At 45.1% G+C, this 25,947-nt stretch overlaps 1 protein-coding gene across 1 annotated transcript in view; it reads right to left on the bottom strand.

Moving 5' to 3' along the window:
* The window catches only part of LOC126535548 (uncharacterized), a 101,664-nt gene that overhangs the window by 28,984 nt on the left and 46,733 nt on the right, over positions 1-25,947 (bottom strand). The window contains exons 6-7 of the mRNA XM_055073157.1: positions 12,109-12,412; positions 4,924-5,219 (exon numbers count right to left, since the gene is read on the bottom strand). Of these exons, the coding sequence (XP_054929132.1) occupies positions 4,924-5,219; positions 12,109-12,412 (600 nt within the window). The remainder of the gene's footprint in view (positions 1-4,923; positions 5,220-12,108; positions 12,413-25,947) is intronic.

Here is a 25,947-nt window from a genome sequence, read left to right as displayed (position 1 = left end):
ATTGGTTTGTTCAGAAAACCCTGCGGGTGACCGCCCGATGCTTGCGTCGGCGGTTACGCAAATTTGTCGTCAGAAGACTAGAATAAAAACATATTGCAATAGTTTTACGTTATACGGCCCCCCTTCTATTCATTTTGCCCGCGTCTGTCGCGCTGAGTACACAAGAGCGACAGCAACTGGTCTCTTCCACTGCAAACGTCGATAAGATATCGGACGAGTTTATTTTGGGTCGTTTGCTTAATGCGAACAGTGCAGCCTATATTACCAGTGCCGCTACAGCTTTTCTACAAGCCACTGGGCTGGACGCATGGCTTTAGAGACGCTACAACGTTGTGATCTTGTGTACGCGCACCTCCTCCTCATATCGTCATCATCAATCGTCAGCCCCGTGCCTTTCCCACAGCGTAGAGTAGTAGGCCAGGGAAAGATATAGCTCAGGCCGACCTCTCTGCCTTTCCGTAAACATTTTTTTTCTCTCTCTTTGTCGCGCTGTAGCTCCCATAAACAGAACCTCTCACACAAGCCCGATACAGTAACCATTAGGCTGTTCAGGCCTTCCCCCACAGTGGCGTTCCTCATAAAGGCATCGAAGTGTTGGCAGGTAAAACCGAGCAAGTTCATTTAAAATTATTTGCCACATCATCATACGCCCAATGTGGGCCGATCCCGAAAACTGTGCACACTAAAATGTAAGCCAATCCCGAAGATCCCGAAGAAAAACACTAGAGTCCGACACTCATACTCGCCTGAGGTGGGTGACGAGATTCAGTGCGGTGCGCAGTGAGTGCTCTCCTTTTTAACTCCCAACTCATTCAGCTGGACACTGTTGTTCATCGACTTCAACTGGAGCTTCAATGGTCTTCCAGCTTTTATTATATCTCTAGTCGTCATATCTCGAGTTGTTCAGTGTTTCTAAGCGACGAGGTAAAATTTGTTACCATTTTTATGCTCATACAAAAACTACAACTAACCTTACCAACCGTTTCTTTCTAGAAGTAACTATAAGATACCCAAGTCTCCAATGCAATGAGTGCAGCGGTGGCGTAGGGTAGAACACCCGCCTCGCGTGCGAGAGGTCCGTGCGTTCGACTCCCAGTGCCGCGCAATTTTCCACCGAATTAAAACAAAAATTCCGCGTGTTGATAAAATTGAATAAACAGGCCTGGAGTGTGGCCTGATCCCGGTGACCAGAACCGGTAACGCACTTCCTCACCAGAGCAGGATTGGCCACCCTGGTGTAGTACTTGGCCACAACCTCCTATATTAGCAGTACAATCGAACTTCGGCCCTCAGTCGCCAGCAGCTGCGAAGCAACTGACCACGGCGGCGGTAAGACCTGCGACGCAGCAGAGGGTGCTAAGAATCCCTGGATCCGGACAGGCCACCATCGGAATATGAACCTGGCAACGTTTAACGCTAGAACGTTATCTAGTGAAGCGAGTCTAGCAGTGTTATTGGAGGAATCAGAGGGCAGTAAATGGCATATAAGAGGGCTCAGTGAAGTTAGGAGGCCAAAAGCAGCATATACAGTGCTAAAAAGCGCGCACGTCCTGTGCTACCGGGGCTTAGCGGATAGACGAGAACTAGGAGTCAGATTCCTGATTAATACGAATATAGCTGGTAACACAAAGGCATACTATAGCATGAACGAGAGGGTGGCAGGCCTTGTTGTGGAACCTAATAAGAGCTACAAAATGAAGGTTGTGCAGGTCTACTCCCCTACATCCAGTCATGATGACCAGGAAATCGAAAGCTTCTATGAAGATGTGGAATCGGCGATGGGTGAAGTCAAAACAAAATACACTCTACTAATGGGTGACTTCAATACAAAGGTAGGCAAGAAGCAGGCTAGCGACAAGGCAGTGGGGGAATATGGCATAGGCACTAGGAATAGCAGGGGAGAGTTATTAGTAGAGTTTGTGGAACAGAATAATATGCGGATAATGAATACCTTCTTCCGCAAGTGGGATAGCCGAAAGTGGACATGGAGGAGCCCGAATGGCGAGACAGGAATGAAATAGACTTCATACTCTGCGCTAACCCTGACATCATACAGTATGTTGACGTGCTCAGCAAGGTGCGCTGCCGTGACCATAGGATGGTAAGAACTCGAATTAGCCTAGACCTGAGGAGGGAACGGAAGAAACTGGTACATAAGAACCCGATCAATGAGTTAGCGGTAGGAGGGAAAATAGAAGAATTCCAGATAAAGCTAAAGAACAGCTATTTGGCTTTAACTCAGGAAGAGGACCTTAGTGTTGAAGCAATGAAGGACAATCTAGTGGGCATCATTAAGGAGTGTGCAGTCGAAGTCGGTGGTAACTCCGTTAGACAGGATACCAGTAAGCTATCGCAGGAGACGAAAGATCTGATCAAGAAACGCCAAGGTATTAAAGCTTCTAACCCTACAGCTAGAATAGAACAGGCAGAACTTTCGAAGTTAATCAACAAGTGTAAGACAGCTGACATAAGGAAGTATAATATGGATAGAATTGAACATGCTCTCAGGAACGGAGGAAGCCTAAAAGCAGTGAAGAAGAAACTAGGAATCGGCAAGAATCAGATGTATGCGTTAAGAGACAAAGCCGGCAATATCATTACTAATATGGATGAGATAGTTCAAGTGGCTGAGGAGTTCTGTAGAGATTTATACAGTACCAGTGGCACCCACGACGATAATGGAAGAGAGAATAGTCTAGAGGAATTCGAAATCCCTCAGGTAACGCCGGAAGAAGTAAAGAAAGCCTTGGGAGCTATGCAAAGGAGGAAGGCAGCTGGGGAGGATCAGGTAACAGCAGACTTGTCGAAGGATGGTGGGCAGATTGTTCTAGAGAAACTGGCCATCCTGTAGATACGCAATGCCTCATGACTTCGAGCGTACCGGAATCTTGGAAAAACGCTAACATAATCCTAATCCATAAGAAAGGGGACGCCAAAGACTTGAAAAATTATAGACCGATCAGCTTACTGTCCGTTGCCTACAAAATATTTACTAAGGTAATCGCAAATAGAATCAGGAACACCTTAGACTTCCGTCAACCAAAGGACCAGGCAGGATTCCGTAAAGGCTACTCAAGAATACACAATATTCACGCTATCAATCAGGTGATAGAAAAATGTGCGGAATATAACCAACCTTTATATATAGCTTTCATTGATTACGAGAAAGCGTTTGATTCAGTCGAAACCTCAGCAGTCACGGAGGCATTGCGGAATCAGGGTGTAGACGAGCCGTATGTAAAAATACTGAAATATATCTATAGCGGCTCCACAGCCACCGTAGTCCTCCATAAAGAAAGCAACAAAATCCCAATAAAGAAAGGCGTCAGACAGGGAGATACGATCTCTGCAATGCTATTCACAGCGTGTTTACAGGAGGTCTTCAGAGACCTGGATTGGGAAGAATTGGGGATAAGAGTTAATGGAGAATACCTTATTAAGTTGCGATTCGCTGATGATATTGACTTGATTAGTAACTCAGGGGACCAACTGCAATGCATGCTCACTGACCTGAAGAGGCAAAGCCGGAGGGTGGATTTAAAAATTAATCTACAGAAAACTAATGTAATGTTTAACAGTCTCGGAAGAGAACAGCAGTTTACGATAGGTAGTGAGGCACTGGAAGTGGTAAGGGAATACAACTACTTAGGACAGGTAGTGACTGCGGATGCGGATCATGAGACTGAAATAATCAGAAGAATAAGAATTGGCTGAGGTGCGTTTGGCAGGCATTCTCAGATCATGAACAGCAGGTTGCCATTATCCCTCAAGAGAAAAGTTCATAACAGCTGTGTCTTACCAGTACTCACGTACGGGGTAGAAACCTGGAGGCTTACGAAGAGGGTTCTACTTAAATTGAGGACGACGCAACGAGCTATGGAAAGAAGAATGATAGGTGTAACTTTAAGGGATAAGAAAATAGCAGATTGGGTGAGGGAACAAACGCGAGTTAATGATATCTTAGTTGAAATCAAGAAAAAGAAATGGGCATGGGCAGGACACTTAATGAGGAGGGAAGATAACCGATGGTCACTAAGAGTTACGGAATGGATTCCAAGGGAAGGGAAGCGTAGCAGAGGGCGGCAGAAAGTTAGGTGGACGGATGAGATTAAGAAGTTTGCGGTGACAACATGGCCACAATTAGTACATGACCGGGGTAGTTGGAGAAGTATCGGAGAGGCCTTTGCCATAGAGTTTCCTACAAGAATTACTAGAGGGAACTCTGGCGCTAGTGTCTACGGGAGCTGCAATGGGAGCGGTTGTCCCAGCATGGGAATTATGGCAAGTACATGGATTTGCCTAAAGTTCGTCCTTTTGGCTTCAAACGGCATTGTGACTTTGTTAACTCGTCATTTTCGACAGTATGTTGCGGAATAAATAATTAAATAAACATCATTAAAATTGCCCCACGGCAGGACTCGAACACAGGGACTCTAGCACAGAAGCCTGATATTGAAACCATGGACGCACGTATGGACAAGCGAATGAAACGCCCTTATGAATTTATCGCAGGCATGCCAGTGCCTTGAGACGCTTGGCGCGTTTCGATTTGGCCACCTGGACAAGCTCAATCGTTGCAATTAACAGAAACTGTACGCGTTCCCGGCGTCTTCTGCACTTCGAAGAATATAGATTGCGCCGAAATATACGACAATAATATTTATATAGCGTAATATACAAAGCCACAAGAACGTCTGAATCCACAAGCACGAAGATCAGACAAATCCATGTACTTCCCATCATTCCCATGGTAGGACAACGACTCCAGCGCCAGAGTTCCCTCTAGTAATTTTGTAGGAAACTCTATGGCCTTTGCCCCTCAGTGGGCGTAACGAGGCTGAGGATGATGATGATGATGAATTCTCCAATACGCGAAGTGCGTCTGAGGTGAACTTGTCCTCAAAATAAAGGTAGTCAACGCACCTGCTGTTGGGCGTCGGGTTGCGGATCCACTGGATGAGCTGCCAGTTGGTGAGGAGCCAGACATCGCCCTTGGACAGTATGTGGTCGAGGAAGCGCAAGAAGCCCTTCTTGTGGTGCTGCGTATTGAACCAGGCCGAGTGATAGAAGAGGTTGAAGGGTGCCCGGTTACTCTTGTAGTGGCGGTTGAAGTTCTTCAACAGCATCTTATAAACGCCCTCATCGTCTGCCGGGTTTGAGCATGCGTCGCCCATGGAGCAGCGACCACCGCGAAGGTCAATCCACATCACCATGCCCACCTGCGTTTCGCAAAGCGCAAGCGCTGCATTTATGCCTGCAAGGCACGGTTTGCGAACGGATGTACAACAATGCTTTGATCAATTTATAGAAGAGCGTATGTGCGGATGAGAATGAGTGATGCCAGCGAAAGCAGCAAATTGAACGACAAATTGTGCTCAGAGAAACAGCAGCAACGCTCGCCTGAGATTCTGCCGCGCACTCGGCTTTCGCGACAGAATGACGTCCTGTGTGTCGCATACTAGGTGTCACACCTTACAAGAGCCAAGCTGTTAAAACACAGGTTACGAGATACGAGGACGCGACCAACGGTGTTCTGCTAAATTAAGTCTTCCAACCGCCTCCGAGCCTGAAGGTATAGTGAATAAGTAAGTAAACCGAAACATGCCATTGCGACAGACAGACGCTCAATGAATTCTACTGACAACCGAGACGTACTTCGGCCATCGTGCTGTGAGGCAGTATCGCGGACGCGCAGTTGCGGCCCACGCGTGTGCAATGTGCGCAGAGGCAACAGCGACGAAGCTTAGTGGGCTTTTCGGTCGGCTCTGGCCAGGACACCTTTCCGGCTTCCGCTCCTGGCATGAGCGCCTTGCGCGCCCGCACTAGCACTATTGGGGAACTGCGCGGCACGAAACACCCTAGGTTCCCAAATGATGCCTTAGCCTAGCAACACTCTCCTAGAGTACATTAGCGTTTCTGTTAAACTGCTCTGTGCGCAATGAATTCCATAGGCTGGTCTGAGCGTAACGGATAATAAACGCAAAAATAAATCTGCCGTAATCCTTTCTGTGGGTGGTCACAACTGCCAGTTTTTCTACGGTATCACCTCGTGCACGACCAAGGTGCGACGCCAGCAACGTTCCTCATAACTGCAGCACTGCTGTGTGTTGGCACGCAAACTTGAGTAACGTTTTAGCGCAAGCAGACAGTCGCAGGCACCATGTTGCACTTCGCGGTGGCTACGTCTCCCTTATCTCATCGTCTGCTTGCGCTAAAATGTTATAAAATTCATTATAACGTCAGGGCTCTGAGAAGTCTACAGAGCGACTATAAACTTCGCTATCGCTTTCAGCGCTTCGCCTTCGTATTAATATGCTTAATCCAGTGCTGGGCAGTGTCCAAGATACATGTATAGTAGATGCTATCTTAGATGCCCTTTAGGAATCTTGTATCTGTATCACGATACCTCTGGCAAGACCCGCGTCAGTATTTGTTATTCCGATACATGAAAGAATCTATCCTATATTTTAAGATACAAGATACTGGCTATCGCAATATTACCGCGCCAAACTATAAGCTTTGGCGGAAGTTGGCTTCTCAAGCTGGTACTGCAGCCACTAAGCCACTTGAATTTCCACAGGCACTGAATTTTCTGTTTTCTGACCTTAACAGGAAAGTTGACAATACTTCATGCATAAATGTCGTAGCTAGTATCGGTGCCGCTTGTGCCGTCTTTCTACGTATTCACTGTGATTGTGTGATACGGAACCACCTTCCTATTTTACTTAGAGATATTTTCCTTTTTTTTTAGCTCTGCCTTCAATTTCCTACTGCTACAAATCACCAGGTAATCGGAGCTATAAGTGGCAGTAGTTCGAATTAAAGCCCCTCAATGACTGAAGTAGCGCCATCTCCGCCCACACTTCGCACTCGTTTCTAATCACGTGCTCCCGCCCATCGATGGTGGCGCCCCCTTGACCGATGTACAGTAGCAGACTGCACCACGTGTTAATGCGAGCGGGATGACAGCTTTATAGTATGGCGCTTTTGTTTTAGCACCTGTTTATTTCCTGGCGCACTGAAATTACACCTGAGAGCCTTATTTCTGTCGCGTTGTCGGGGGTTTGCAAAAACATCGAGACAGGTTGGGTTTCGAGCATGTGAACGAACGATTCGTTTGCTCTTAAGGCCTAATCACAAGGAACCAATTTTCAACGGACATTCGGCATTCGCGCCGGCCGACGCTCAACGAGGTTTATTGACGTCTCTCAACCAAAAGATACTCTCGGTTTCGACGTATTTCAAGCGTGGCGCATTGTGGCCAGGTCCTTCTTTCTTGCAGGCCCCGAATTCAGCCAGCCAGATTTGCAAAATATTGCGCTAAGGGAACACTTGATTTTACGTCATAAAGATTTCGTGTAACCTTAAAACGTCATAAAAATTGTCTTTAGCATTAACACCAATATGTGGAATATTTTGCTTGTTATCTGCGCTAATACAGGTAGCTGCGGAGACGTAGCATCACCAGCAGCGGCCGTGCTGGCGCGTGTGTACTCCGCGGCATCCTCCTGTCGGCCAGTGCTGGCACGGATCGCTTCTTTTTCCTGCAGTGCAGCTACGACCGAGATTTCTCGAGGGACAGAGAAGAGGAGGGTAAAAAAAAAACACGCATTCCCAGCATCAAACTTTCGGAACCACTACAGGGAACTCTGTTTCTGTACGTCTCCGTAGTTTGGGGGTAGTCTCCCTACTTTTCTGCCACCAAACCTACAATCGGCTTTTATGGCCGAGGCATGCTCAATCCGTCCGTCCATTCCGACCGCTTTCGCCTGCGTGCCTACCAGGGTGGAACGTGTCGCAAGAACCTGCGCCACCTTTTAAAAATGTATAGCGATCACGTCACATCGCAACGTCTGATGCATTCTAGGACGATTGCTTTGAGAGCGCGCAGCACTGGCTGCTTGAGCAAAACCTATCGCATCATCCAAGGCGCCGTGTTCTAGGTCACGCAAAAGTGATTCGTCCGAGAATCCCCAAATATCCCTATCTACACTCAGTTGTGTTCGGCGCGATGGCACAGTTTCTAGTTGTGCTAGTGACAGCTTGCGAGAACCCGCACAACTGTCACAGAATACAGCTGCGCAGAGTGACAAGCCACTCCTCTTAAACGCTGAGCACGCGTGTGCGACTTCGAGTACAGCTTTCTGATATGCTTGCATTTGCTTGTTCCTGTTTTTCTTTTACTCTGTCAATATCAGTAATGTGCTTAATACACTTTGATGCATAAAATGTCTTTTCCTTTTTTTACATACATAAAATCAAAGACGATCATGGCATAAAACCTGCCTTTTAGAAATTGAATGCTTGCTGCTTGTAAACGTTCCAAACAAAATAAAATCTTAGCTGAAGCAGAAAAGAAATAAAAGATAAGCTCAGCCATGAGGGAAGTTCTTACCGTGTGTAAATACGTTGTGTATTTGGGGTTAACTTGATGCCGCAAGAAAGTGAAGGTTAAGCAGTGAGTGTACAATTCATTAAAAGCAATATGTATGTATAATGTTCCCCTTATACAGATATATACTCATCAGATTTTTAAATGAGAATATTTATATGAAAGCAAATAGTTTATATTGCTAGTAAGGCACCTTATTTAGATTGAAAGCAATGGTACTATCCCGATGACGAAGGCACTCCTCATCATAATTTGTCACTAGTACTCAACTACTCGAATTAAAGAGATCATTTCATTAGGTTATAAGACGGAAGAAAATGCTACTTGTTGACTTCTGTTCGATTCTAAGAAGAAATAACATTTGGACGTTACCCTTCAGTAGTATGGGTGGTCAAAAGGTTCCGTTTTTGCTCGACTCTGCGCGCTCGACTCTGCGCCGCGCGCGCTTCGGAGTTTCAGTTGTTTCGTTATCGCGTCGTGCTGCGCTGGTTCTGCTGGCTCGCGAAACTTGCATTTGGAACATGCAGCGAGAATGAAACGTCCATGTGATGTCGTGGGATGCGCGAATGGTCCGTGGAACTTGGCCAAGGGCAGTTACAGCGGCGAATCCAACGTTACTTATCACTGCGTGCCAACGAGTGAACCTCTCCGCTCGAAGTGGTTAAGTGCCGTACCTCTGCCACAGCGCGTTGGCAAATAGCCTAAAAATCGCATAGTGTGTTCGCTGTACTTTCGTCCAGAGGATTACGAGTCCGACGCCTACTTACTGAAGTCGTGTGAAGTGCCTTTCAAGGTAATGCTTGCCCGATCGCGCGATCGGGAACGCGCGATCTTTTTGGGTTCCCAAAAAGATCACGTTCTCGTGACGCCTGCGGCAATAAGGACGTTCCACATCCACCGCCATGGTCTGCGAGTTGTGGCGCTGGCTAGCACTCCCAGGGTTCTACTAGGAAGCATAAATACCCAAGAAAGTGGATGAGGAAACGGCGCCGCGGTAGCTCAATTGGTAGGGCATCGCACGCGAAATACGAAGGTTGTGGGTTCGGTTCCCACCTGCGGCAAGTAGTTTTTCATCCACTTTAATTTCCATTAACTTATCGTTTCCGTATTTCATTTATTAGGCAGAATTAATTTCCCTTATGTTGTCCTTGGTGTCAGTGTTTGTTGGCTTCTTATGGTATGACTAATAAAAAAATTGTGCCCCTGGGTTAAACCCCTTTCTGCTCGTTTATTACATAAGGAGGGTCTCGAATCCGGCAACATTGATGCCTTCAGGTAGCGTGTGTGGGTTTATTGACCAGTAGTCTTCACCCAAAAGGATCGCGTTCTCGTGACGCCTGCGGCAAAAAGGACGTTCAACGTCCGCCGCTAGGGCCTGTGAGTGGTGGCGCTGGCTAACACTCCCAGGTTTCTACTAGGACACATAAATACCCAAGAAAGTGGATGGGGATACGGCGCCGCGGTAGCTCGATTGGTAGAGCATCACACGCGAAATGCGAAGGTTGTGGGTTCGGTTCCCACCTGCGGCAAGTAGTCTTTTTCACCCACTTTAATTTCCAATAATTTATCGTTTCTTTATTTCATTTATTAGGCACAAGTAATTTCCCCTATGTTATCCTTGGTGTCAGTGTTTGTTGGCTTCTTATGATTTGATTAATAAAAATCGGGACCCTCGGTTAACCCCCTTTCTTCTCGTCCGGTACACTGTCATTTAGAAACCTCCTTACCTCACAAAGGCGGGCGAACGGCGGCCCGTTGAAATTTGCGCGACTTATGGTGTATCCACATCTACGCTCCACATTATGCTTGCTGGACGGCTGCGCAAAATGCTTTTTTCCTTCAGTGTAGCGATTACGGCAACCGTAGGCATAGCAACTCATGCCGAACAGTAGAAACAGCGCCAAGAATGCGCACTGTTCTTAATGAGGCATTCACAGCGGAAGCTACTGTAGCCCCCCCCCCCCCATATTACTATGTACACGAAAATGACGCCCGAGAGACCGCCGAAAGCGCGCGCTTTCTTCTCGGCTTGAAAAAAACAAAGCAAAAAGAAAACGGAAAAGCGTGCGCTGTCACGGGATAGCGGTAGTCCAATCAGAAAGGGGAAAAGGGTGGCGGAGGGCTCGGTTAAGGAAGAAAGCCGTAAGCCCGCACGCGGTGGGAACGTTCAAAGAACGGCGGTACTTTTAAACATCGAGGACTCTAGTGTGAAGAGCAGCGGTACTTGCGACGGTTTGTGCCACTACAATGCGTATGAAACGCTTTTCGGCAGCACAAGCTTTCTCGTAGGAGAAAAATCTTAAATGGATTGCACGGTAATGAAAATATCGCCAAGGAACGCTTTACGCCAGCAGACAAGTAAACTATGGAAAGCCATTGCAGCGGTATGTGCTCTCTCTCTACACGATGCGTCACAAAATATGTCGCTACCAGTGTTGTTGCTGCTGTACTCCTATCCAGTGATCCGGTATTGCGTAAGCAGTAACACGTTTACGGACATGGAAAGACTCCACAGAGGTATTTGCGCCATCGTGCGGAGGCTTGTTAATGACGTTCTTGTAAATAAATGGCGAATCACTAGCTGGTTGGCAAGCAGAGTAGCGACTCCCATGAATGACAAAAGCGACAACCAAAAACCGCTGACAATGTAATGTATAAAGGGTTTTCGTGTTAAGCAGTTAAAGCAACCACACTAAACTGTTTCGGAATGAAAATATACTTTGAGCAAGAAATAGAAGAATTTTGAGAGGCTAACAGATATTTAATTCAAATGAAACCAGGTTCGTCGGAGTTGAGCAATATCCAAGCAAAGATCCTTTTGCTAACGTGTTTGTTGCTACATTATATAGATTTAAAATAAGAAATTTGCGAATGTATCGACGTATCTTCAGACACAAATTGAAAGTATCGTATTCAATACAATAATTGCGGTAGTATCTTGTGTCTGTATCTCAAATACTTGCTGCCAGAGAATCCTGTATCGTATCATGATACAATGACATAGTATATTTGCCCAGCTCTCGCTTTATCGCACAAAATTATATGGATAATTCAGAATTACTGCTCTAATGACCCAAATTTATTGGCAAATTCTCATTCGCATTTGAAAACACTATATACAACAGTTGTTAGCGCACCACATTGTGGTTTTCGAGCTCTCAAAAGGGGTTTCAAATACCTAACGGCAGTAACTGGATTTTTTGGTGACCGGGTGACCATGCAAATGCGTCAGCGTAACTGGTGGCCCGCTGTTGCACATAAGATCCTAGCAGACGAGTCATACTAATGCGGCTGCTTTCTTTTATCATCACGTAGCAGCTGAATGAACGCCTTGTCAGTTTTACGCTATCGTTAAGCCAGTCGGTTGGAAGTTGTTTGAAACCACCTATGAGGGGGGCTGAATTTGTACATTTTGTCTACTTCATAGCGCAACGTTGAAAGTTGAAAAATATAATTGAGAAGGAAGATGCAGGCTAGGAAATATTGAATATGTTGTTCCTTAATGAAAAAAAAAACAATCGAAAATTTTAATTCACGTCACTAGACCGAAATTATTTAGTTTTCCCACTTACTTAGGTTAGTCAGCTTATTAAGTATAACATAGATGTGCACCAGATAGCGCGTGTTCTGCTTACAGAATGTCATTGCTCGCCAAGTCAAGAGGGTTCATCTTGAGAGCTGAATAGAGAGCATCATATGTATGTGAAAGTACCCACCTCCCAGACACCCGGGAAGGACTTGCTTGGGCAGGGAGTGATCATACACTCGTGGTTGATCGCGTAGTCGAGCGTGTAAGGCCAGAAGGGCGGGTTGTTTTCGAACACCGGCATGGAGGAGTCGTAGGTGAAGTTGGCCTCGTGCAGCATCTCGAACATCTTGTTCCCGCCGATCTGCAGGAATGGGGCGCGCATCCCTCGCACATCCTCCAGCTTGACGCCGCCGAACAGGTGCAGGATCTCGCGCTGGCCAGCCACCTCCTTGAACCACTGCTGCTTGGAGAACTTCTCGCCGAAGCTGTGCCTGCGTCGTCAGATATGTCGCATTCTTGAGCAGCGCTCACTCAGCGATGCGGCTATATCATGATAACATGGTGGCAACAAATCTCTCCAGTGAGTCTCGTACCATCAATAGCCGCTCATTTTAGCACTGTGTGCAAATCAAAAACAGTCCGTCAGGTTTTGTTCGTAGTATATGGCAATAAAGATACATTTATGATATATAATTCTTGCATCACTTTAATGGCGGTGGTATTCGCGTGTTTTTTAGGGTATGACAACCTTCCTTTGGCAAGGGTTGTACAAGTTACTGTGAAGTCTATATTTGCTTGCCTGGACAGCGGGCTTCTGATTACCTGTCCCCCTGACGGATGACTTAAAACGTCGACTTGTCTGTTTATTGTCTTGCGTCTTTAAGTAAAGCACACATACGCACGCACGAACGCACGCACGCACACGAGTATTGTGATCGCTTGTAGGCTTTCAGTTCGAATGCTTACTGATCTTGCGCCCGCAAAAGGCAACTTTCCACCTAATATTAACGGGTTGTCACGTTCAGTTGCAAAAATGGAGCGTAATACAGTTTAGTTCTCTCGATGAAATCTGAACAGATAACAAACCTTCGAAGAACTGTTCTACTACCATAGTCATTGGCTACAACTATTGGTTTCGTAAATCAAAGTAAACTTACATAGTTTCAGTAAGTTAAAAAGTATCCTACAGATTAAAAGTGAGGCAGAACAACGTTATTGGTTGGTTAGACAAAACAAAACGTGTCCAATTATACCGCACTATGTTTCCAAGCATTCTTACTGTCATTTGCGCTGTCACATAAAAAAGGGCCCTGTGTTTTCAAAACATCGTTCAGAACAACATCCATTTGGGCTAAATGGTGCACATAGCGGCAAAATTACTCTAGCGTCGATTCACTAAGACTCGAATTGGCCTTTGAGTATGTGAATATAAGAGAAAAAAAAAGAATGGCTGACCTCTGAGTCCTATGCTGGATTAAACGGGATGAGTATAATATTGCTGAGTTTCAGTAGGAGTAAATGATTTATTTATTACACACTACTGCAGAACTGATTGGCCTAAGCATGAGAACAAAGGATATTATTATTTATTATTATTATTATTATTATTATTTGAAAAAAAGCACACTTACAGAGTGAGAGAAAAAAAGGAAAGGACCAAGCTGGCAACTGCCACCTAGAAGGGCACAAAGCCTGCCTAGTCTTTAGGAAGGAGCGGATAGAAAAGAAAGTTGAAGATAAGGAGTAGGGAAGCAAAGAACAAAAATACAGTATGATGATAGGCCACAAAGCAAGGCATACAGTCAGAAAGTAGGAACAGAACGTACACACAGGAACAGCAAAATACAAACCGTGTAGGTCGCCCTAACTACAGATGGATGCCAAAAGTAAAAACGAACGTTAGCAGGAAATATATGATGCGGGTACCAGATACAGATCATTATTAAATAACAAAAAAAAAAACAAATTTGAGTATTGGCATTAACAAATGAACAGCGTTGTATCTGTGCACGTGTAAAAATACAAATTACAACCTAAAGCAAGTTAATGTATCTGCCAAAGTTCAAGTGCCTTGCAAAAATCCCTGGCCTCAAAAACAGTTTTAGGAAGGACATGTCAGTCAGAAATCGTCCGTGGGAAAAAAAAGTTTTAATACATTCGTTTTTGTAAAAATCGGTTTCAGCGCATGTGTATATCGAGTTCTTCGGCTACTTAAGAGTTGCCCATGTGAATATATGGACCTGTATAGCTTACGACTTAAAAAAAAAAAATGTTGACAGTCAGTTTAGCATAGGCTAAAGAGGATGAAGGCGAAAGCCCACGCGCATACGACACATACATTACTTGACATTTTTATTCTAATGCGTTTTAGTTCCTATTACTTGTTTTCTACCAGAAAACGTCGTTGGTTCAAGGGTCTTAAATAGCTCTATCTTAATTAACTGTGCCTATACTTTGCCCTAATTCACCAAATGTAGTGTTCGACTCTCTTTCGCTTCGATTCTCGACTTCCACGATGTCAATTAGAATCCATATTGGAGACATGGCCTGTTCCCCTACCTTTCTAAGTGGATTCGACTCCCACCAAAGTGTGCGGTTAGAGTGCCTTAATTGACTCTATCGTAATGAACTGGGCAATAATAACGTATTTAACACCAAAACTCATGGGTTAGGCTCCCACCAAAGGTCGAGGGTTCGACCTTCAATTTTGGAGCTACTGAATTTTGGTGCCATAATGCCGGACGGTCAGATTTTCGTCCCATGAGCCTTGTCTAAGGCTTTCGCCTTAATATCGTGCAAATAAGCTATGCGATCTTATTTTGTATGTATTTGTAAAGATGGAATGCCGTGATCCCACATAACCTCAGTAAGGGAGTCAGCCTTTTTATTGTCCCCATCAATAAATCTGCCATCTTGCCTTTTTGACTGCTTTAGCTATTGCATATCCCGTTTAGTTTGGGAATGCTAAAATTACGGAAGCATGTTTTATTTTAGGCCTGACGTACGTGCGGTATATCAATAATCTGAGCATTGTTAGAGCTCTTTCAAACTTTCTTATTACGAACACCACTTCCTGAAGGCGGATACACCAGCTGCGATGGCATAGCAGCTATGGTGTTGCGCTGCTGAGCACGAGGTCGAATATCTTCTGCGGCGGCCGCATTTTGATGGGAGCGAAATGCCCGTGTCTTGTGCATTGGGGGAACGTTAAAGATCTCCTTCTGGTCAAAATTAATCCACTGTGGCGTGCCTCATAATGAAATCGTGTTTGTGGCACGTAATATTGTATAATTCAATGGCTGATGCACAAATGTCCGAAACATGAGCTAACCACGATAACGTTGAAGTGTATGAAGCGCAAAAATATATGCGACCAGTTAGTTGTGCTCTTTCATCATTATAAAGTGTATAGGATTTATTACTTGGCAATTATTTACGTGAGCTTAAGATGACTTTTTTGAACGTTAACTTCCATGTCCCATGTCCCACACCACTGCTCCACCTCCTGCAACTGGTGCTGTATAACAGTATGGTCAATTCGACACATTATCTCTCCATATAATACAGCCCTTTGAACAAGCCTTTATACCCACGGAGTCAGGCACTAATTTAATTAAGTCGTTTACATAGACAAAAAATAGCACAATACCCAGTACGCTGCCCTGCGGCACACCAGAAGAGAGAGAAAAGGTATCAAAAGGATCAACAAAAATATATTGAGCTCTAGTTTGCAAGCACGCCTCCGCCCGCTGTACTAAATGGGGAGGATGACTAGCTGAGTGGAATTCAATGAAGGAGAGTGAGCCCAAAGCAAAAAACGTCCACCTTCATTCAACCCTGTGAAATTGAATGTACAGCGAAGCCGGTGAAGATGTTAGACAAGCACCGCCACCACAAGCAACATACGTCACGTCGGCACGCGCATGTGCAGCTTACAGCCTCATTCTTTTAGGTCGTCCACCAAGCGCAACTGCCTTATCAAGTCAAATGAATGTTTACAAGAAAATACCATCAGAAAATTCCTAAATTACTACTTACACGCACGTTACAGACACGATAGCGTCGGTTTGTAATTGGAATATACGATAAAACATAATTCTGTTAAGCGTAACCTTAACACAAACCAGTTTTCCAGCTGCCGTTTGAAGTCCATCCTCGTTCTTCCTTATTCATCTAGGGCCATCACCTGGCGCGACTGCGTTATTCAAGTAATCGAATTTGTAAAAGTAATATGCGCCCAAAAATTTCTAAATTCCGACTTGCACACAACTTACAGTGATGATAGCATCAGGTTGTAATTTGAATATACGATTAAACATTATTCTGTCGGCCTGCAACTAAAAGACAAAGCTCTTCTCAAGCTGCCGTTTGAGGTCCATCCTCGTTCCTCATTCATCTAGGGCCACCCCTTGACGCAAGTGTCTTATTCAAAAAATCTAATTTCTCAAAGTAATATACGTCAAAAATTTCTAAATTACGACTTGTGCACTACAAACAGACATAATAGCATCGGGTTGTAATTTGAATATAAGCTAAAACATTATTCTGTTAGCCTGAAACTAAAAGACAAAGCCCTTTTCCAGCTGCCGTTTGAGGTCCATCCTTGTTCTTCCTTATTCATCTAGGGACACCACCTGGTGCTAGTGCGTTATTGAACTAATCGAATTTCTCTTAGTAAAATGCGTCATAAAACTTCTAAATTATGACTTACGCACAACTTACAGACATGAAAGCATCGCACTGTAATTTGAATATACGATAAAACATAATTCTGTTAGCCTGAAACTAAGAGGCAAAGCCCTTTTCCAGCTGCCGTTTTAGGCCATCCTCGTTCTTCCTTATTCATCTAGGGTCGCCACCTGGTGCAAGTGCGTTATTCAACTAATCGAATTTCTTAAAGTAAAATGCGTCAAAGAATTTGTATATTATGACTTACACACAACTTACAGACATTCTTTTTTTCTTTCTTGTTATGGGGTTTTACGTGCCAAAACCACTTTTTGATTATGAGGCACGCCGTAGTGGGAGACTCCAGAAATTTCGACCACCTGGGGTTCTTTAACGTGCACCTAAATCTAAGCACACGGGTGTTTTCGCATTACACCCCCATCGAAACTTACAGACATGATAGCATGGGATTGTAATTCTAAGGCCACCACCTGGCGCAAGTGCTTTATTCAACTAATCAAATTTCTCATAGTAAAATGCGTCAAACATTTCTAAATTACGATTTACATACAACTTACAGACATGATAGCATCGGATTGTAATTTGAATATACGATAAAACACACTTCTGTTAAGCGTAACCTAAACACAAAACCCTTTTACAGTTGCCATGACGGTCCTGTTGACGGACAGTGTTCGCCATAATGTCGATTACGGTCGCAGCATACGCTGTGCAAAAGATGCAAGGGGGCCCATCACCCACGCACCAAGGACTGATACATTGTGTGCATAAGTTCGTGACGCGCGCGCGCACGTGCGCGGAAGTGGGGCACACATCCTCATTCTTGTAGGCTCTCCAGCCGGCGCAATTGCGTTATTCTATAAGTAAACACTAAGTAAGCTATGTCACAACACTCTTAACGTAGCTCTCACGCACAACCTGGAGACATGATGTCATCGAATGCACCGTAAAACAATTTTGCTACGCGGAAACACAAACAAACCCTTTTTCCAGCTGGTGGTCTTTGGGTGAGCCCGCCACGAAAAATCCCGACCAACTAAAGGGTAACAGCTTCACTGTAAAAGTATATTTTACGAGTAAGTCTCAGTGGGTTCCCTTGATTTTGCTGACCTATGGCCAATAAAATGAGAGGCTGAGAAGCGCACTTCGACCAACCGGTTTTAGAATTAAAACAACCGAAACGAAGTTTAAGTGCGTGAATGGCGCGTGACATACGAGTGCGTTTGAAAAAAGCTGCACACCGCAGGTGAGCACAGAATCGAAATCAGTTCGCTCAAATACACTACACAAGAGCTTGGCTACCCAACCTCACAACTTATGCCTTCAGACTTTACTTCAAAAAACATAAGCCCTTTGCCAAGAATTCCTTTGTTAGGCGCACTAAATCCAACAGTCAAATCTCATGAATACACCCAGATTCATCGGGAATGACGTAGATTCAGCATTTATTCTTGCGAAGTCAAAAGAAAACGTATGGTGATGTATGATACAAGCTCGCAAAATCTGAGTTCTGAATTCGAGAGAAACATCAATTTACATAGGCTCACTAAGTTCATATTGTGACGTTGCCGTGAAGGTGAAGAACCAGTGGCAAGGAGGAAAAGTCGCGAAATTAGGAAATTATTTACCCGGAGGACCTGCGGCCAGCCAAACAAGTAATACTCAGCACAATGATAGTGGCGAGCACACTCGCATATCGTAAAAAATCTGATCTGCCGGTCAAGCGCGTCAGCTTTTATACAAGACTCGTCGAAGCTCCCTGCGTAATCGCTGGGGCTCGCGCACCTTCCAGAATGTACGACACTCTTGCGTTGCGCATACAATCTGATTACACAAGCTTCAGCGAGAACATACACAGCACATGAAAACAACAATATTCGAGTAGGTTCCAAATCTTCCAGGCGCGTCTTCATCGCCTAGAATCTACGCTGCTTAAATATACAGCTTTGCGCCTGCACGCCCTGTGTAGGCTGTCTGCTTCCTTTATAATAAACAGAGCCAGAAAACACATGGACAAGAAAGAGGACAGGACCCGCGCTGGTCCTGTGCTCTTCCTTGTCGGTGTGTTTATTGGCGCTGTTTAAGATGAATGACTCGAAGCAACAAGCTCACACCCACACCTTTGTAAGCGGTCCACTTGACGAATTTGCAGGCTGTTTATTCTTCAGAAACGTACCGTGCCGTACCATGAACCTAAATTTATCCTGTTTGCCCGCCACCGCGGTAGTGTCTGGTAGTAGCCTTTTCTTGACTGCTTGCGTCGCGTTTTCAATCTCCCGCACTCCCCTATGTATGGGGGCTTGGAGCGGAGATCGGTAAGGCTGCTATTCACTCATTTCATGACTTCGTTGGTTCTAGCTATTATCTGCATCCTCTCCCTGCCTACTCTCTACCATTCTATTTTCCTGCTGGACTGGTGCACGTTAGAACAAAGGCAAGCGCTGAAGTTCCTGCAATGGTTTCTCGGGGGTCAGAAATAAATAAAGCCGTCAAGAGATTATGTGGCGATGCCCAGGGAGCCCGAATTGACATCTTAGTGACGTGATGGAAAGGTCCAAACGAGTTTCTCACGTTGCCTGTCGTTTATGGCACGCTGCTGCCAACTATATCCACGCGATGAACTACCTCGCGACGCGGCGTGCGAGAGAGCGACAGCAGCAGCAACAGCAGCGGTCGAAAAGTCGAAGAGGCCAAGAAAGCTTCAGTTTCAAAATGAAAGCATACGCAATAAAGACAAATAACAAACAGACAAAGTCAAGCCCAGAGCTTGTTAGCTGGTAGGAGGGCTTAAGACGCACATGGACTACTTTGATTGCGTTACGCCGTCGGGCACAACCTCATAGCTCAGTGCGCCAATGCGTCGGATGATCTTCGAGGGTCCGAAATAGTGTCGCAAACGTTTCTCACTATGTCCGCGTGAGCGTATTGGGGTCCAAAACCAAACACCTTTGCCGGACTGTACTTCAAGTAGCATTGTTGAGTGTAGTGCCGGCTGTAGGCCCTACGTTAGTTCATGCGCCGGCGGGCAAGCTATCGGGCGTGCTGGCGTAGGCGGCGACGTCGAGGTTCTCTTCCTGAGTGGTGTGCGGTGGCATGGCTTCGAGTGTCCCCACCGGGTTCCTTGCGTAAACCGGCTTCAACGACGTCATGTGCGTTGTTTCTTGCCCCACCGTGTTGTAAGCGAACGTTAAGTATGGGAGGACAGCATCTCACCTCCTCTCTTCAACGTCAGTGAGAATTTCTAGCATCTTCGCAAGACCACTTCTGCGGGGGTACGTAGTTGTCTTCTTGCGGCTCGCCCGGCTGTGTTGCAGAATCACTTTAGTAGGATCCACTATAAAAGCAGTTCCGCGGTCGGTGACGAGCACTTACGGGGCACCAGGTCGTGGGAGGATATTCTCGACAAAGAATTTTGCCACCGGGGCTGCAATACCTTTAGGCAGTGCTTTCGTTTACGCGTTGCGGTTAGCGTAGTCGATTACCACGACGATCCATGTATTCCCGGTAGTTGAGGTCAGAAAGGGCCCCAATAAGTTCATCACAATTTGTTGGAACGGTTGGCAAGAACGCTGGATTGGTTGTAGCAATCCTGCTGGCCTTGTTGGTATTGTCTTGCATCGCTGATAATCTCATCATATCTTGACGTAAGGACCGACGTCGATGGTAAGGCGCGGCCAACCGTACGTCTCTTGTATGCTTTCGAGCGTACCGGAAAACCCAAGTACCCGCCTGTCTCGTCGTCACGCAAGGAATTCCGGCGGCCGCAGTGCTGCGGGCCCAACCAGAAGGTATTTCTCATGGACATAAGTTGTTTACGAGGACGTGGTTCTGCAGCGTAAACGAGGAGAATGCATACTCAAGCACCCCCACTACAAAGCCGCTCTTACCTTCCAAGTATTAAGCAAGGCTTCGATTTTTGAGTCTGCTTTCTGCTGTTCGGCGAAGTTGTCGGTGCTTATTGTCCTCAGGAAGGCCTCCTCGTCTTGGTCGTCTAGTGGCGGTGGGCCGATTGGTCAGTTTGCATCACCGTGTTGCCAATAAGACTGAAAGGTGGGCTAGTTCGTTTGACTTCATTGTGGAAAATTTTGCGCGCACCGAACGAAAGCAACAAGAAAAGAACGGAAAGACAAGCGCAGACTGACAACTGAATATTTATTCCTAAAAACAGTACGTATATACGTACCCTCAAGACCGATCACATGATCAGCCCGCACGGGCAACGCTCATATAGTGCATCTTAACACAACAACACTCATATACGTCATAATCGACACACTATCGTCTAATATTGAGCAAAGTAAATTTCACTAACATACAAAGCGAGAGTCTACAGGAGACATGTGTTAGCCATCCGTCTGTCGCTATGTATGATCGTGAAATTAACTTGCTCAATATTAGACGATAGTGCGTCGATTAGGATGAATTTTAGGAGCGTTGTTATCATGTGGAACGGATGATCTGTTGTCCACGCGTGGTGATTATGTGATGGGTCTCGAGGGTATATATGCGCCATTTTTAGGAATAAAAATTCGTTGTCAGACTTCACTGGTCTTTGTGTCTTTTTCTTGTTGTCTTCGTTGAGTGCGCGCAAAACGTTCCACAATGAAAAGTGTTTCCATCCGGTATTGTCAAATTCTTGCGGTTTAGGGCTCCAACAGGCCAGGCGCCTTCAATGGCCCTGTAACTTTGCCAGCCAACACAATGCGTGATGGTCCCTCAGGACTTTAAAGGGCCTAGCGTACAGGTAATGATGAAATTTTATGGGAGGCCAAATGATGATGTAGGTAATGGAGTGAGGCATTGAGTCACGCTAGTTAGCAATATTTATTTTAGCACTCACACTGGCGAACATATGGCGACCGGGGAACAAGCATCACCCCAAGCGCGCGCGCGCCTGTATCGTCCTTTTCTTCCTTCGAGCCGACGGGCCAAAACGAAGTAGACGTACAATAGCAAGACATTCTTTGTGGAGTAATTGGCTGCCGCTTTTTATAGTGAGTGGCTAGCGTAAGCTATAACTTGCTCAAGCCTGTGTATCCTTTGAACTAGCACTGCACCGATGCCTAGGCTACTGGCGTTGGTGTGGATTTCCGTATTGGCGTCTTCGTCGAGGTGTGCAAGTACCGGTGGCGACTGCATGCGTCGTTTGAGTCACTGAAATGCGTCGGCGTTCCGCGTTTCCCACTTCATCTCAGCGTCAGATTTAGTTAGACGTGCGAGCGGCTCAGCCATGCGTGAAAAGCCATGGACGAAATTCCTGTAGTAGGCGAACGTGAGAAGGAATCTACGCACTGCCTTCTTGTCGACGAGCTTCTGTAACTTTGTGATGGCAGCTCTCTTCTGTGGGCCATGGTGTAATCCATACTTGCTGATGACGTGCCCCAGGAACAGCAGCTCTTCATACGCTAAGTGACCCTTTTCCGGTTTGAAAGTGAGTCCGGAAGAGTTGATTGTCTCTAGTACTGTTTTAAGGTGTCTAAAGTGCTCGTCAATACTTGCAGAAAAACGACGACGTCATCAAAGTAGACGAGGCAGGTGTGGCACTTCAGCCAACACCGTGTCCATCGCAGCCACAGTCCAAACGGCATGACCTTGAACTCATAGAGGCCGTCTGGTGCGATGAAGGTGCTCTTCTCGCGATCCCTCTCGTGGACTTGTACTGGCCAGAATCCAGCCTCGAGATCCATCCACGAGAAGTATTTAGCATTGCAAAACCGGTCCGGTGTGTCGCGTATGCGTGAGAGGGGGCATAAGTTCTTTTTGATCCAGTTCAGTCGACGAAATCGACTCAGAAATACAGGGTTCCGGCCTTTTTTCTTCACCATGACTACACGAGACGCCCAAGGCCTCTTCGAAGGCTGCATGATTTCATCCCATAGCATTTTATCGACTTCTTTCTTTATGCCTTCTCGTTTCCGCGACTAAGCTCGGTACTGGGCTAAGACTGAATGGCTGAGCGCATTCTTTGGTTAATATACAATACTTGGCCACAGAATTTTTGTCGAAACCTTGATGAGATGGAAAAGTAGTCTTTGTATTATTTGATAAGACTTTTTATTGATGGGAAAACTTGGTTTTTATCGAAGGCTGGTTCCCTAACTATGCCAGCCGATGTAGATGCGAAAGAATCCGAGAGGACAAACGCATTGCGCGCTTCGACAATTTCCTAGATGTATGTGATTGTGGCGTCCTTGCTCGGATGTTTGTACTGCTGGCTGAAATTTGTCAGAATTACTTTGTCCATTCCTCGGTGCAGTCGAGTGATTTCTTGTACGACGGAAGTTTCACAGTCTAGCAGTAGATGTTGTACACCCTTGACGTCATCTTGTACGTCTGCCGGTGCTTGGGCACCAACGCGAATGCTGGTACTAGAGTATACTTCCAAGGTCAATGAGTGCGCCGTGTTGGTTCAGAACGCCCATGGCCAAAACTACGCCTCACGAGCACTGTTCCTGAATAACAAAGGTCGCAGTGTAGGTCCAGCCATGAAAGGAAATATTTGGTTTGCACATTCAAGTCGGCGTTATTCGGTGTAGTCCAGCTGTCCGGACTTGAACGCCGTCCTATGCAATCTTCACTTCCTTCCATTTGACGGCTAAGGATATATTGATGACGTTATAGTCGACTCCTGAGTCTACAAGAGCTCTGATTTTGTGGTCATCAAAAAGCGCGTCGAGGTCGGTACCTCTCCATCTTGCATTGCAGTTAGGGTGCGCCACCGGGTAACGGCTGTGTCGCATTGTCACGCTGTTGTTACCTGTCGTAGTGAAATTTTCTGTAGGTGGCTAGTCAAGTCATCCAGGCTTCCTCTGGGTGGCAGCGTGTCATTGCTTCGTCGTCGAGGTGGGTCTTGAAGCGTCAATGGAGTGGCAGAGAATCTTTGACATATCGACAAACAGCAACAATACTTATATGGGTTGCCGCTTTTAGTCTTCCAAATAAGGGCTAACTGACCCACCATGGGTTTTTGTTTGCATATACCGTTGGCCTTACGGCCGTTACATGGTAGGTCGATAGCAGCACGTAGAATAACAATACGATTCGTAAGTAATGCAATACTGCTAGTTACAAACAAATGAACAACAACACACATAAAGACGGTTGATAGCAGCACGAAGAATAACAATATAATTCGTAAGTAATGCAATAGTACTGGTTACAAAGAAACGAAAAACATACAAAAATACATAAAGAGAGAAATATATTTAACAATCACGCATTGTAGCGAGAATACACATGTATATATATACAAATATTATATACACTTATATAAATACAGAGATACATAGATAATCACGATGAACATGTTAAGTATGGTTTCTCGCTGTGGAGGGTATATTTGTAATTAAATGAGATAGAGAGAACAGCAAAACATATATAGTACAGTGCGTTCACAACACATTCGTTCTAGATTGAAGCGTTTCTGTGGTAGAGCTTTCACGTAGCGATAGAAGTAAATCATTCCATTCTTGGATCGTTTTTGGAAAGAAACAGCACACACAGGTTGTTTGAGGCAATTGCGGTCGTGGCCGCTCCTGTTTCTCCTTAACTGTCGACCTTGTTGCACTGTGAGATTTGGCGTACTGCCAATGCTAAAATAGTTTTCTAGTAAGAGGGAAAAAATTTAGCCGAGTTGCACGCCGTCTTTCGGCTAGCGTAGGCAAGTTTAGCTGTCATTGTATGTAGGACACAGAATCTTTCGAGCGTACCTGGAAAGTATAAACCCGGCTGCTCTACGTTGTGCCCATTCTAATTTATCAATCAATCCAGTCCGAATATGGTCCCATATAATGCTGGCATATTCTAGCGTTGGCTTGACATATGTTAGATATGCCATTAGCTTAGTTGACTGAGATGCTGATTGTAGTGCCTGTCGAAGGAGCCATAGCTTTTTTCGCGCGTTTTCGCAGACGTACACAATGTGGTCTTTTCAATTTGTTTTTGTTATTTTTAGACTAAAGTACTTAGACGTGTCAACTCAAGCAAGTATGGCTGAGCTCACTGCATAAGCATGTTCAAGCACAAACTTCTTTTTACTTGCTTGTTTTTGGAACCAATAAATCTGAATCTAAAATCTGAATCCGAACATGCGTAATACAACATGTTTTGTCTTCCTTTATTTTCTATTTCCACCTTTCGCACCAATTTCCAATATTCGTTAAGTCTTTATTAAGCGATTGTTAGTCTTCTTTGCCATTTATTACTTTGTATAATAAGCAATCACCAGTGAAGAGCCGCACAGTGATTCCTTTGTGAATGCTTGAAGAAATATTATCGATATTAACTAAGAACAGCAAAGGGTCCAACACTGATCCTTGCGGTACATGTGACGTTACTTTCAATGGCTTTGCTTTTCTCATCCATTTCGACAAATTGGGTCGCGCCTTCGAGGTACGCGTTGATGCGTTTAAAGATTCTTCGTTTAATTCCGACCTCTCTTAATTTTTTACTCAATTTGGTATGGAGTTTACTAAAGCAATAGTACTCTATAAGTACTCTATCAAAGTTTTTTGATAGATCACGACAAATGGTGCCGATTTGTATCTTATTGTTTATTAGGTTTGGTAAATCATCAACTGTTTCAAGGAGTTGTGCCACTGTTAAGACGCGCTGCCGCAATCCGTGTTGATTCGGGCAAAATGTTGTGTTCGCAAGATAAGTGTAAACCGAGTTAGATATCACTTGTTCTAATATTGTGCAGCATACGCATGTTACGAGATCGGCCGATAATTTGCGGTTCTGTTTATCATTTGATTTGTGCATGGGTACGACCTTAGCTATAAGCCAGCCAGTCAAGCAAAAGGATGCGTGAAATATAATTTTTAAGTATAACGCTACCCATTCTGCATATCTTCGCAACAAAGCGTTCGGAATACCCTCTGGTCCTACCAATATTTTTACGTCCGTGTTCTGCAGAAGTGCCCCTAAAATCCCTTAATAACTGACATGTGACATTTTCACTAAATGCGAGTTAAACGGAATGTGTGCATTATTAGATACCGGTGGCCGCAGCGACTGGAAACATTTCTTATAACAGCAGGCTATCGCTACAGAGTCAGTGACAACGTTATTATTGACAGCAATAGATCGCGAGTTATTTTCTTTTTGGAACATACATCTCCATACCATATCTGGAGATGACTTAATAAAATTTTCCTCCTGATAATGCTTATGCGCTACGGCGATTTTCGCTCTTAACTGCGCAGACAGGATTGATGTATTTGCCCGATGTTTTGTGGCCTTCTGTCTCTGGTGGTTTAACTTAACGTTCAGTTGGATGGTATCGTGGCTAATTCATAGATTTATTTTCGTTTTCGTAGTTCTCGAAGTGATATAA

This window comes from Dermacentor andersoni, chromosome 7, assembly GCF_023375885.2.
Source record: "Dermacentor andersoni chromosome 7, qqDerAnde1_hic_scaffold, whole genome shotgun sequence".
Lineage (NCBI taxonomy): Eukaryota > Metazoa > Arthropoda > Arachnida > Ixodida > Ixodidae > Dermacentor > Dermacentor andersoni.
The sequence above is the reverse complement of the archived record's forward strand: the minus strand, read 5'-3'. Positions and strand labels throughout refer to the sequence as shown.